This window comes from Squalius cephalus (assembly GCF_949319135.1).
Source record: "Squalius cephalus genome assembly, chromosome: 16".
NCBI classification, from domain to species: Eukaryota; Metazoa; Chordata; class Actinopteri; order Cypriniformes; family Leuciscidae; genus Squalius; species Squalius cephalus.
Window position 1 is genome coordinate 16,960,950 of NC_137137.1, and position 13,464 is coordinate 16,974,413.

General features: G+C 36.5%; 1 protein-coding gene across 2 annotated transcripts in view; it reads left to right on the forward strand.

Annotated features, from left to right (window-relative positions):
* Positions 1-13,464, forward strand: part of LOC307173217 (breakpoint cluster region protein-like) — a 44,274-nt gene that overhangs the window by 25,264 nt on the left and 5,546 nt on the right. Inside the window, exons 5-17 of one of the 2 annotated variants that reach the window (XM_079896163.1) lie at positions 623-730; positions 829-889; positions 986-1,038; positions 1,810-1,950; positions 4,733-4,858; positions 4,950-5,111; positions 5,193-5,312; positions 5,608-5,683; positions 5,834-5,938; positions 6,035-6,109; positions 7,258-7,355; positions 7,541-7,660; positions 12,296-12,355. In XM_079896163.1, coding sequence (XP_079752289.1) covers positions 623-730; positions 829-889; positions 986-1,038; positions 1,810-1,950; positions 4,733-4,858; positions 4,950-5,111; positions 5,193-5,312; positions 5,608-5,683; positions 5,834-5,938; positions 6,035-6,109; positions 7,258-7,355; positions 7,541-7,660; positions 12,296-12,355 — 1,305 coding nt within the window. Of the gene's footprint in view, positions 1-622; positions 731-828; positions 890-985; positions 1,039-1,809; positions 1,951-4,732; positions 4,859-4,945; positions 5,112-5,192; positions 5,313-5,607; positions 5,684-5,833; positions 5,939-6,034; positions 6,110-7,257; positions 7,356-7,540; positions 7,661-12,295; positions 12,356-13,464 lie in introns of both variants that reach the window. The other variant, XM_079896164.1, reaches the window with a different exon arrangement.

Sequence of the window (13,464 nt, forward strand, 5' to 3'; positions counted from 1 at the left end):
TGATCTCTGGGTAACGATGCTCATATTCTGGATCGCTCACAAGTTTCCCCAGTTGCAGTATAATGGCTTTGTTGAAGGAAGTGCTTAACCTCTCTGCCTCATGACAAGCCCCATCACAAGTCCTTCTCTTATTTACCCCAGTGTTGGCAGCACTCGAGATGTTGCCATGGAAAATGCTTGTTACGTGTCCATTTCACAGTTGTTGTCTTTTGAATGGTGTTTTTTCTTCACGACACAAATGCTCATTCACCAGAACATTTTGGCTTTGTTTGCCCCAAGTCACTTCTCCTTTGTTTCAGTGTGTGTTCACTCTGTTAATATGTCCTTTTTAGACACACTTTATTGTGTGTTTGATCTTTTTAGATAATAATAGTTTTCAACTATATATATATAGTTCAACCAATTACGTCATTGTCATAATGTGTCTGTTGTGTTGAGTGCTGTTGTCTTTATGTTGGGTTAGGCTGGTATTAATACCAGGCCACGTAAAACTGCCTGCTCTACCTTTGTAAGCAGAATTAAGCCGATGTAACATGCATGAGTAATCTGCCTCTAGCTCTGACTTTTATCTTTAAACCACCTTCTCCCTCACTCTCTCCTGTCGTTTTATCTTCCCACACAGGCCAGCCAGCTCGGCGTGTACAGGGCTTTTGTGGACAACTATAAGGTTGCCGTGGAAACTGCCGAAAAGTGTTGTCAAGCCAATTCTCAGTTTGCCGAGATTTCAGAGGTCAGTTTTAAGGGCGCTTACATTATACTGTCAAAGCAAGAGCTGATATCTTTGCCTCTTTGGATATTTTATGTATTTGTTTCCCTTTTTACCTTCAGAATCTGAAAGTCAAGAGTGCTAAAGAGGGTAAAGATCAGAATGCCAAAAACTCGTTAGAAAGTAAGAGATCATGATTCATTCACTAATTCTTCCAAATTTACTCTCTTTTTTCACTGCTTAGTATTCTGATCACTTCTTTGCCGTTCTCATTCTCAGCCCTGCTGTATAAACCGGTGGATCGCGTCACTCGCAGCACCCTAGTCCTTCATGTGAGTGAAACTGAAAGAGCATACACCTAATCATGACTCAAGTGAAAGTGTTTATGCTTAGTGACGCAACATGTTTTATTTGGAAGTGCATGGACTATATTAATTTACACATTTAATCAAGTGTTTTGCACTATTAGGCCCTATCTACACTTAGTGTTAAGATGCATTTTGGTCAATCAGATCACAAGTAGATGAGGGAGACACATTCCCGTTTACGCCTGGTGGTGGCCTTTTGTGACTGTTTGAACGCATTCTAGCCGGTACAATACAATTTTCGACTACCTCGGGAAGTGGTTAAAAGTGAACAAGCTTAAAAGGTTTTAGATCCCGTTTACACCAGATTTTAATGTCGTCCACTTGTGATCCGATCAACCAAAGTGGTTAGTTTCACCCAAAAATGAAATTTCTGTTATTATTTACTCACCCTCATGTCGTTCCAAACCCGTAAGACCTTCATTTATCTTCGGAACACGAACACTTCGTAAAATTAAGGTTGAACCACTTTAGTCACATGGACTATTTTAACGATGTATTTACTACCTTTCTGGGCCTTGAAAGTGGCAATTACGTTTGTCTATGGGGGTGTCAGAAAGCTCCCGGATTTCATTAAAAATATCTTAATTTGTGTTCTGAAGATGAATGAAGGTCTTATGGGTTTGGAACGCCATGAGGGTGAGTAATTAATGACAGAAATTTAATTTTTAGGTGAAGTAATCCTTTAATACCAGGAGTAAACAAGGCCTTAAATTAGCCTGTGTTTCTTTAATATAGGACCTGCTGAAGCACACCCCATCCAGTCATCCTGATCGCCCTCTCCTGCAGGACGCCCTCCGTATTTCCCAGAACTTCTTGTCCAGCATTAATGAGGAGATCACACCCCGTCGTCAGTCTATGACAGTGAAGAAAGGAGAGGTCAGTGCTGCCCAACTGTAATATGGGTCAATGATGTGACACTTTTTTTTTTTGTCTGCATCTATCAATTTTTAAAAAAAGTGAATACATAATTATGACATGAATACAGCACTTTTATGATGATGTTTTTATCTTATGGGGGTGGGGGGGTGTTAGGGTGATAAAACTGTCCTGAAATCATAATACACTTTTTAATAGCTTAGCTATTTAATAAATTAATTAAATAATATTTTATCGAAAACTGATTTATTTATATTATAAAATACATATTGACCCTAATGACTGTGTCAAGGTCATTAAGTCTGATAAAAATCAGATAAATATAAGATAAACAGATAAAATCAGGCATGTAAGGCCTTTTTTGGACAAGGCGAGGTTTGAAAAGTTATGTGATGCAACTCCTCAAAAACTTATTAAATGATAATATCATCAGTAATATGATATTTGTAAAAAAAAAGAAAGTTTTTTTACCTTTTTACCTTGAAAAGTAAGTTAAAAGATCTGTATACTCTCATGTTTTCAAGGTGACCAGGTCAGAAGGAAAATCCTTACTGTAATTCTCTTTTTCTGTAATTCTTAGGATTACCATCAGTGTACAAAAATGCATTAGTACTCTCCGGTTGCATAGCGCTACAAGGGTCCCGTCAACAGTATAATCATCTCCCGCCTTCCTGTTCCCCTTCCTCATTTATCAAAGGTCATTTTAGGAAACGAGAAGTGTCTCAACACCCTTCCCAGCTTCAGAATGAACACAAACACACTCTTGCATAATGCCCCGACCCCTCTGTACTGTGAATCAGCTGACTTTGTACTAGACTTCCTTACAGATTACTGGAAAACTGTGTGGGAAGTGACTCTCTGATTGTAGGCTTGTGGACATGCCAGGCATTTTATTACAGAAAATACAGAGATTCAATTCAAAGATAGAGATTATTTATTATTTAAATGATTAAAAGAATGTCTGACTGTCCGAACTGGAGAACAAAACAGCTCAATTAATCATTCTTCCAGTAAAGATTTGTACTAAAATGAAGAAATTTGTATCACTTTGCAAGAAATCTATAATAAAAACTTCATTATTCAATCTTACGAGAAAGTATTCATCATAAAATATTATTTTTCAACATTAATCATTACTGTGACTCATTGCCAGAGACCCAAAATATCTATTTGTTTCTCCATTGGGATCCAACTAACAATTTTGTATTAAAGGAATATAATTTTTTTTCTTTCGTAAAACACAAAAGGAGAAACTTTAAAGATCCATTTTACAAAACCAGTGTATTATAACTGAAGCTTTCAAGCTTCAACACTGACTCAAATGCACAAAAGTGCCATAAACGTAGCTTATATCTTTTGTGCACTATATTCTAAGTCCAATTGAATTGATTTAGTGGTAAAACATTACCAAAAACATATGATAAATTTAATTGCATGTGTACATTTTCATTCAGAGCTCTGATAATGCCTGTTCAGAAAGAAAATATTGTATTTTCCAGCATTATCGTTTCTTTGTGACAGGACATCTTGGTCCATGTCCTGTGTAATTATTGTCTGCGAGATGATGGACTTCCAGTTCATGGCCATGTTTTGCATCTCCTCTTAGGCTGTTTCAGCAGATGTCTCTGAATGCGACTAAAGTCAATTCTGTACCCGTATATCATTTGGACCAAATCTTGATGTAAAAAAAATGCAAGTTTAAACATAAGGGATAAACACACACTCACTGAAGCCAGGGTCACAGGTCAGAGCCAATGTTTTGAATGCATCTACGCACACACAGACGTTTAAGGCCATGAAAAGAGCAGATGTCTTTCACATATGTCACACACCCTTCAATTACGGAAAGTTCAGTCACTCAAGAATGCAAATACACACCCAGTTATAAAGACTGACCTGAGATGGACATTTCTGGGACTATTTCGTAAAGAACTTTTTAAATTTTAAGGACAAAATGAGCTACTTGTGTTTTTTGTTGTTGTTGTTTAGATTTCGTTGAAAGTTAAATTTGGATGCTTTTTTCTCTAATGTGATTTACAGTAGGTAATTACCATCATATCTGCCTTTTGTGAATCATCTCATCAAGCACACTTTTTTAAATCACATCAAGCCGTGCTTGTCCGAGGTTGAAACCCCCTCAGGCTGCCATCATTATCATGAAAATAGCTCCCGTGACTCACCCACAATAGCTCAATTTCTTAAGTGTGTCATGCCTCCATTTGAGTGAATGAGTCTGAGCCTCTCATTGGCTGCTTTTCCTCCTCACCTACTTTAAATGACCTTCTGCCTCAGGAAAAAATAATGACTGCCACTGATTTCATTGGGGCAGTAAACAATACATGAGCGCCCCCTATTGTTGAACAGTTGAAACTAAGTGTGTCAATGTTATTTTTGGTTTGCAAAAAATTTTGAAGACCCTTTTCACATTTCCAGAGTTCAGGAGCAGAAGTCGTCATTGGGTAAACTTTTATAGTGGTGAACAGAAACTTCAACAAATAGAAGAATTCCACAATAGCATTTCTGAGACTTTACAAAAGAGGGGAAAAATAGAGAGATTGATAACATTGTTCAGAAGAGGAAAAAAATGTCAAATCTGTCGTCACTCTCAAAACTGTAAAAAGTAGCTTTACGATATGGAAGCACGTCATCACAGTCTACGAAAAGGGTCTAGTACTTGTGTTGTTTTTATTATTTGATGATATCTGCAATTTTATAGAAATATAACAGTTATTGTTTTAAAAGTATTGTCATGCATATTAAAGTCATCCTAATGTCTTTAAAGAATCGACAGCTTCTCAGAGACCAGTTTATGGTGGAGTTAGTAGAAGGGGCACGAAAACTTCGGCATGTCTTCCTCTTTACCGACCTGCTGCTTTGCGCCAAATTGAAGAAACAAACCGGAGGGCAAGTCAATCTTTTTTAAACTTGATTTTCTTCTCCTCATTTTCATTGTTACATATGTGACACCCTGGTTTCTATGTCTCCCAATGTTTAGGAAGGGGCAGCAGTACGACTGTAAGTGGTATATCCCGCTAGCTGATGTCACCTTTCAGACCATTGATGAATCCGAGTCCTCCCCGGTCCCCCAGATACCAGAGGAAGAGATAGATTCCATAAAGGTCAAGATCTCCCAGATCAAGAACGAGATCCAGAGAGAAAAGGTAGATGAAGGCATTCATTAGAAATGCTTTTCTTCAGCAAACTGTCAGCTTTGTGTTAATTGTTTTCCATCTCGTGTTCAGAGAGTGTGTAAAGGAGGAAAAGCCCTTGATCGCCTTAGGAAGAAACTGTGCGAACAGGAATCGCTGCTGCTGCTCATGTCTCCATGCATGGCCTTCAGAGTCAGTAACAGGAATGGCAAGGTGAATCAATACCAAAAATCTGCAGTCTGTGTTTGCATTTGCTTTAAAGTTCTTAAAGACTTTTGAAAACTTAAAAGATAGTTTACCCAAAATTTGTAAATTCTGACATCAATTGCTCGCACTAATATTGTTTCTATTTGCATGTTATGGAAGATAGCCAAAAAATAACAAAGATTGGAATTCTATAATATATGTATCTAAAAAGAAAACACAAACACACCAAGTTTAAAACTGACAATTCAAACAAGCCATCCGCAAAAGTTCTTATTTCTTGTGTTTTATTTCTTTATTTCAGGGCTATACATTCCTTATCTCGTCTGATTACGAGCGAGAAGAATGGAGGGAGATCATTCGGGAGCAGCAGAAAAAGTGTAAGCGCTGCTATTCCTCACAGAAACCTTCCTACCTTCCAATAAATCCGTAAACTGCTCTTTTCCTTCAGAGAGAGTGACTTAGTTCAATTCAGATGTTGGTGGCTTCACTGACCAAGCCTCTCTTGATTTCTGAATGTCTTCTCCCAGGTTTCAAGAGTTTTTCATTGACTTCGCTGGAGTTGCAGATGCTCACCAACTCCTGCGTGAAGCTACAGACGGTTCACAGTGTTCCTCTGACAATCAATAAAGAAGGTGAGTGCCTTTTTATTTGGTTCATTAAGAACTATTTGCATTTCTTTCTTTCTAGTGTATCTGAAACTTGACTTTCATTGCTTTTTCCCCTAATAGATGATGAATCCACAGGGCTGTATGGCTTTCTGAATGTGATTGTCCATTCTGCGACAGGGCTGAAACAGAGCTCGAGTAAGTTGTCTGGCACGCAATGTCTCACCTAGTTTATGAGACTGGAGCGGTGTGTTTTTTTGGTGGTTGCAATTAGATGGAGTGAAATCCGGCTCGCAGTAATCATTAAATTATTGAATGCCTCCCTAATATGTGCGCACATGCATGAAAACACCTGACATGCTCCCTGCTGTTGTTGGGCAGAGTTCTCTATGAGCAGCTGTGGAACGGGGGGATTAACAGGGAACACTGCGTTCCTTCTTAAATCGGACTTTCCATCGTTAATTTCCGTCTCTCTTTGTGAAGCTGCCTGGCTTAAGAAACTCGCTCATTTATTGTTACTGGTTTCTTATAGCCTTTGTCCCCTATAGAATCTTCCTTAATGTAGAGTAGGGTTGAATGGCATGAATGTATGAACCAAAAGCTCTTCACATACAGTGGTCAACTGTTAAGGCTGTTCTTAGGCACGATTTGAAGCCAGTGTTTATTAAATAATCTAGTGTATTAATAATTATAATGAAAAGTAGATTGATCAAAAGTGACAAAACAAAATACAAGACCGACAAAGCAAATTTCTATTAAAGATTTATGTTTCAAATAAACACTATTCTTTTGAGGTTTCTATTCCTCAATGAATCCTGAAAATATATATCACGGTTTTCACAAAAATATTAAGCAGCACAACTGTGATAATATGACAATTTTCTTGAGCACCAAATCAGCATGTAAGAAAATTCAGCTTTGCTGTCACAGGAATGACATTACATTAAAATGACATTACATTAAAATGTTTTTATTTTATTTCACTATTACTGTTTTTACTGTATTTTTTATCAAACAAATGCAGTGTTGGTGAGCATAAGAGACTTCCAGAGGTCACATAAAAATCATACCGATTCCAGTAGTTTAAATAAATATATAATCTGATCTTATTTTTTTTTTAAATCTTGTTTTTTTTCTAATTTTATTTATAAAGCCTTTTATTTAGTAAATTATAATAAAAATAACATAAGAAAAAACAACTTAGAAAATAACTATCATGGAATATACTTGATATCTAAGCTATAAATATTGTGATTTTGTACTTTGTATATGTATATGTATGTGTGTGTGTGTGAAAATGGTTTTATATGTAACCAGCTTGTTGTCTGTTCTCTCCCTCACCTCAGATCTGTACTGTACACTAGAGGTGGACTCTTTCGGCTACTTTGTGAACAAAGCAAAGACTCGTGTGTACAGAGACACCACAGAGCCAAACTGGAATGAGGTCAGAACTGCAGCACACACTTACCTGCAAAAACATGACATCTATATAGTGTTAGAAAGACAGATATAATAATTATATTAGTAATTATGCTACAGTTACTTTTATTTGAGAAGAAATTACACCTTGCAGCTTTAAATATGAATATGAAAAATACATTATAATGCAAGCTGACTCTCTTTTCACAGGAGTTTGAGATTGAGCTGGAGGGCTCTCAGACCCTCAGACTGCTGTGTTACAGTAAGGTCAAACAGTTCATGGATGATGGGGAGAACATGGATCGCATCATGGCTAAGGGACAGATTCAAGTATGTTTGCATATTATGTCCACTCATCACATGCTTTATATGATGCTTGAATATTTTACGGAGCTTTGAGATGGTGAACTGCACATATCATTTCAGCAGTGGTTCCTCGCAGTGATCACAGAGCCCAGGGTTGATCTCACCAACAAACACCAGACAGTTAACAGCTTATTGTTTTGAACACTGCAGTTTTATTGTAAGTCGTTGATGAGATTTTTGGAATTTCTCAGGTTTTCTTTCACAGTACTTTTTTGTAATAGTAGTACATTTTAGTAGGTCTGCAACTAAAAAATGTTTATTAATTGATTAATCTGTTGATTATATCTTTGATTAATTATTTAATCAGATAAAAGTGTATTTAATGTCCAAGTTTAAAGCACAAGGACCAATTAAGAACAAAGTAAACAAAATATTAAATATTAAGTTCAATTAAGTAATTAAATTAAGGCACCGGCTATTTACACTAAGTGCAAATAGCGATAAATGCTATTTGCACTGTTTAAATAGCAAAAGATTATATTTACACTACGTAAAAATAGCAGTATTCTCTTTGCAATAAGTGTAAATAGTAGTTAGATGCTATATACTTATAAATAGTGGCAGATACTATTTGTTTTAACATTATTGTACATTAAACAGTATGCAGTAATAACATAGTGTAAATTATTATATTTATTAAAATTATTAAATGGATGCCGCCTTATTGGGACAATAAAGACCTCCCTACCTACCCCTAACCCTTTAATATTAAACACACGTTAGACTCTTTATTTCCACTTTTCAAATATTTTCTTCATTTTTATTGAAAATAGATGCCTTTCCGATCTGATACGTGATGGGAAAAAGGAGTAGAGTGAGTTCGGCAAAAGGCGGATTCAAACACGGATCGATTTGCGTCAAAACTTTCTGCCACTCATCTTACCCCTACACTATTGCTCCTGATGTCCATGCAGCATCATCCATAATTTTGTCTGACCCAACCAGACCTCAGTGGTTGGAGTTAGTGTAAATAGCCTCTGCCAACAAGACGGCTATTTGCACTTAGTGTAAATAGACACTCCGTTAAATTAAATGACAAAAAATTAAGGTCCTGCCAACATGAAAGCTTTGTGGCCTCATAAGGGTTTTTTTCCTCCATAGAACTGCGTTTTAACTTCTTTAAAGTGATGTAACTGATGTAACTGTTTCTCTGTGCACAAATCCAAGCAATCTGCAATGAAATTGTTGATTATTTTTATTACTGATTTTATAGATTAGTCATGCATCCCAGGATAAAACAAGGCGGTGTACATATAATCTGCTAGTGACTAAGCATTTACATTTTTAATGCCTAATGCAATGAACCGAACAAAGCCGGTAAGTTGTTCAGGTAGATAATCCTGCCATATGCAGTGGTGTGGTCATGTCACCAGAGAAAACAGCAGAGGGAAGGCCTTGGGGAATTGCTTAGGTGTTGTGCTGGAGAAGGATTAGAGGGAATGTACTATGGATTGTCGTCAGAGTTGGAAGCACTCCAGAGAGAAAGTGGGACATGACACGCTGACAGAGTCCCAAAGGGGAAGGTGTGACATTACGGATGGGAGGAGTGAGGGTCTGTATCAGCAAATGAAAGCTTTTGTCTTAATCACGTGACCATTTGTTGCCATGGCAACCATAAGCATTTCCTTTGTGGCAACAAACTGTGTAGTTGTTTACTTCAAACACTCCAAGCGAGATCCTTTATACCTGTTTGTATAGGGTTAAAAGCTTCAGTTTCTTCTCATACGATTGTTACAACAGGATAAATAGCGATTGGAAGAACATAATATTGTCCCTAAACTTTGGAAGTGCCACATTTCAGTGCTATTAGCAGAAAAACACCAAGCAAAACACTTGAAATTGTCTTGAATACATTTGTTGGAAGCTCAGCTGCCACACTGGGCCGTAATCATCAGGGTGGGTGGAGATTCAGTAGTTAATCCCAGGGCTCCATCTGTGGAACAGCTCTGTCAGGGGGGATCTGTGTGTGTGTGTGTGTGTGTACTCAAGACTATAGCAGACAAGATTCACAACAACAGGTTCATCCAGACCAGCATGAGAACGGTTATACCAAAACACGCACTGCTTCAGGATCACATGGAACGCAAGCCTGCAATTCTGATAGGAGATCTGAATTTGACTGTGCTTCTGTGAACGGGGAGGAATTTGTGTTCCTGTATCCTGCTGCTTCTTGTCAATTACAGTAGCTTCCTCTGAGGAACCTGAGTAAGATGGGCAATAAAGACCAGATCCAGAATGGTGAAGAGCATTATGGTAGAATGAAGGCTGTGAGCAATAAACTGATGAAGGAAGAACTTATTAGCAGCTGTGAAGTGGAGGAAGAGGAGAAACAGGAGGAGGAAGAGGAGGTGGATATTGGCCTCAGGAGAGGTCCCAGCACCGGGGCTCGACTCTGGGGGAGAGTTCGCAGCACGCTCCTCAGGCAGAAGGTAACGGGAGCCTCACCTCCTCGTGTGAGGAATTCTGGAAATGAGAAATTTGCTTTGAGATACATTATTAAGCAGGCTGGTTAGGAATTGAGATAGGAAAGTGTTTGATGTGGATTTTACCATCAGTCATTGCAAGAAAATGTTTCTTTGATCTGTATTTTGTGGCATCGGTAAAACAGTAGGGTGTGCATTGTTTTGGTAAAAATAAATTTTGATTTGAAAACTATTAAGGCTTGAGAATGAGTACATAAGACACCCTGGTGTACAGCAGGGCTTTCATACCTCCAGGGGGCAGCAAGGGGCTACTGAGGTCAAGATACATTTGGATCGGTCAAAAGTTTGGAAACATTAAGGATCTTTTTATGTTTTTGAACGAAATCTCTTAATCTCACCAAGGCTGCATTTATTTGATCAATTAAAAAAAATAATATAGTGAAGTATTATTACAATATAAATTAACTGGTGTCTGTTGTAATATATTTTAAAATGTAATTTATTCCTGTGATGCAAAGCTGAATTTTCAGTAACATTTTTAGTCTTCAGTGTCACATGATCCTTCAGAAATCATCAAAAACATAACCGTGCTTTATTATGAATAAACACAGCTCAAGATCAACATCAAGGGGTGTAACAATATATCACAATCACAATACAAAAATGCAACAATATGTATCGTGGATACTGGATCGTAAATCTGAATTGTGTATAGTTCACCCTAAATGAAAATTTCTGTGAGAAAAAAATCAGTTTTACAGAGTTTTAGTGTCAGCACTACATTAACCTCTTACCAGACCCCCCATTTTGGCAAGTGGGGCATACATGACATACTCAAAATAAAAATGTTGCTGCTCATAAGTCATTCTGAATAGACACATACAGTAACCAACATATATTTAGAAAGCCAAAACTTGAGAGTTCACAGTTCAAGACTCAGAAATACTCAGTTATTAATATTATTTGTGGGTCCTGATAATGCAAAATGTCTTATGTTACCAGTTAAGTAAAATAAGTGGCCTACATTATTTTAAATATATCTAGTCACTGACAAAGTGCAAGCATATTCATCTAAAATAATCCTGTATTTTCAGCTTCAGAATCATGAATATTCTTATTCTGGTGTCACCATTGTCCTGTGCATTGGGTTTACAGCACCAAGTCCAAGCTTACAGTGTTCATTTTCACCTCCAATGTAATATAAAATTGAACATTTTAATCAACAGTACATTTTTGTTAACGTTTACCATATCGGAGTATCGCAATAATATTGTATTGTGAATTCAGTATCGTTATATGTATTGAATCGTGACATGAGGGTATCGTCCTCTTATGCTAGACCAGGAAAAAACAGTTATATTGTGAAATATTATTACAATTGAAAATAACTGTTTTCTGTTTGAATATATGTGATGGTGATACTATGATGGCAAAGCTGAATTTTCAGCATCAGTGTCACATTTCCTTCAGAAATCATTCTAATATGCTGATTTGTTGCTCAAGAATCATTTCTTATTATTATCAATATTGATATCAGTATGTACTCTTGTATGATGATGAAAAATGCTGTCTGGACATCTGTGTACAGAATATGACATTGATTGTTTCTGTCATTTCACCATGTTCTAGTGCACCAGTTGCCTCTCAAATTAGATAAATCAGATTTGTTGGCATGAGTAAAACCAACCAATCAATACAAGTCTTTCCTTTGGCAGCAAGCTGGTAAATTATGTTGTCACATCAACCATAGCAGATCACAATAAATGCAAACTGACATCTGGTATTAGAGACACTGGATTGATACTGACAACTGATTATGTGGACGTTATGTAATACTGGGCATAAGACTAAGGAAGATGGACATATCATAAAGAAGGGATACGGTTTGGATCATAATATTCTTTTGGTTGTGCATTTCTGTTATTTTAAGTGATTGTGCCTGTAAGTGTAAATTAAAAGAGTATTGTGCATTGATCTGTACGATATGCATACTTTGTGTTTGGACAGCCATCGTCACTTGTCCTGGCTCAGCTCATTTGTTTATTTATTTTGCGAAATATAGATACTTTCCAGCAGCGTGTTCATGGAGTTGCCATTTTTAGCAGGTGACTGTGTGTTTGGGTCGCACTCAGATAAGGATTATCCTCTTGATTGACATTTGTCCCTATTTTCACAGCTGGATCCTCAATCGCTGCAGGGTAAAGACTGGCAGAGGACAGTAATCAGCATGAATGGGGTCAGTGTGGCTCATCCTGCACAATAATAACAACTTACTAATAATAGGAGCAATCACTTTATTAAATGTTCAAAAGTCCATTTACATTTAAATAGGCCAGCACACTTTGATTGAGATCATCTGTGTATCTGGGAAGTAAATATAATTGATTTTGCTGTGTCATAGCAGAGAACTGTGAAATATATGATGATATAACCATATGTAGGTGCTGATTACTTGTATATTTTACAGATTTTGTAAGACATTTAAACTAGATTGTGTAGAAATTGTTTTTGTATTTATTATTCCCTAATGTTGGATAACAGATACATTTCAGGTAGATTTCATTTGTCAGAATAATAACTAAAATTGCTAAAATTACAGTTTCAACTCTATATATAAATACACTACTGTTCAATAGTTTGGTCAGCAAGTTTTTAAAAATGTTTTTGAAAGTAATCTTGCATGTTTAAGGCTGCATTTATTTTATAAAAAATACTGAAGACAAAAAAGTATTGTGAAATATTATTACAATTTAAAAGATAAATTTGAATATGTTTCAGAATTATTTTGTGACAGCAAAGCTGAATTTTCAGCATCATTACTCCAGTCTTCAGTGTCACATGATCCTTCAGAAATCATACTAATATGCTGATTTGATGCTCAAGAAACATTTCTTATTATAATTAATTTTGAAAACAGTTGTGCTTTTCAATATTTTTGTGTAAACAGTGATACATTTTTTCAAGTTTCTTTGATAAATACAAATGCACAGCATCTATTTGACATAGAAATCTCAGTCACTTTTGATCAATTTAATACATCCTTGCTGAATAAAAGTATTCATTTCTTAAGATTTTGAACGTGTGTGTGTGTGTGTGTGTGTGTGTGTGTATGTGTGTGTGTAGACAGTTGTGGGCAGAATTTTTGGCACCCCTGGTAAATATGATCAAAGATGGCTGTAAAAATAAATGTGCATTGTTTATCCTTATGATCTTTCATTCAAAAAATTCACATACATTTGACCTTTTTTTAAAGTGGGAGGTAAATCACATTATGAAATAAATGCTTTTCTCCATCATATTTACCAGGGGTGCCAATAATTATGACCACAACTATATATACATAGA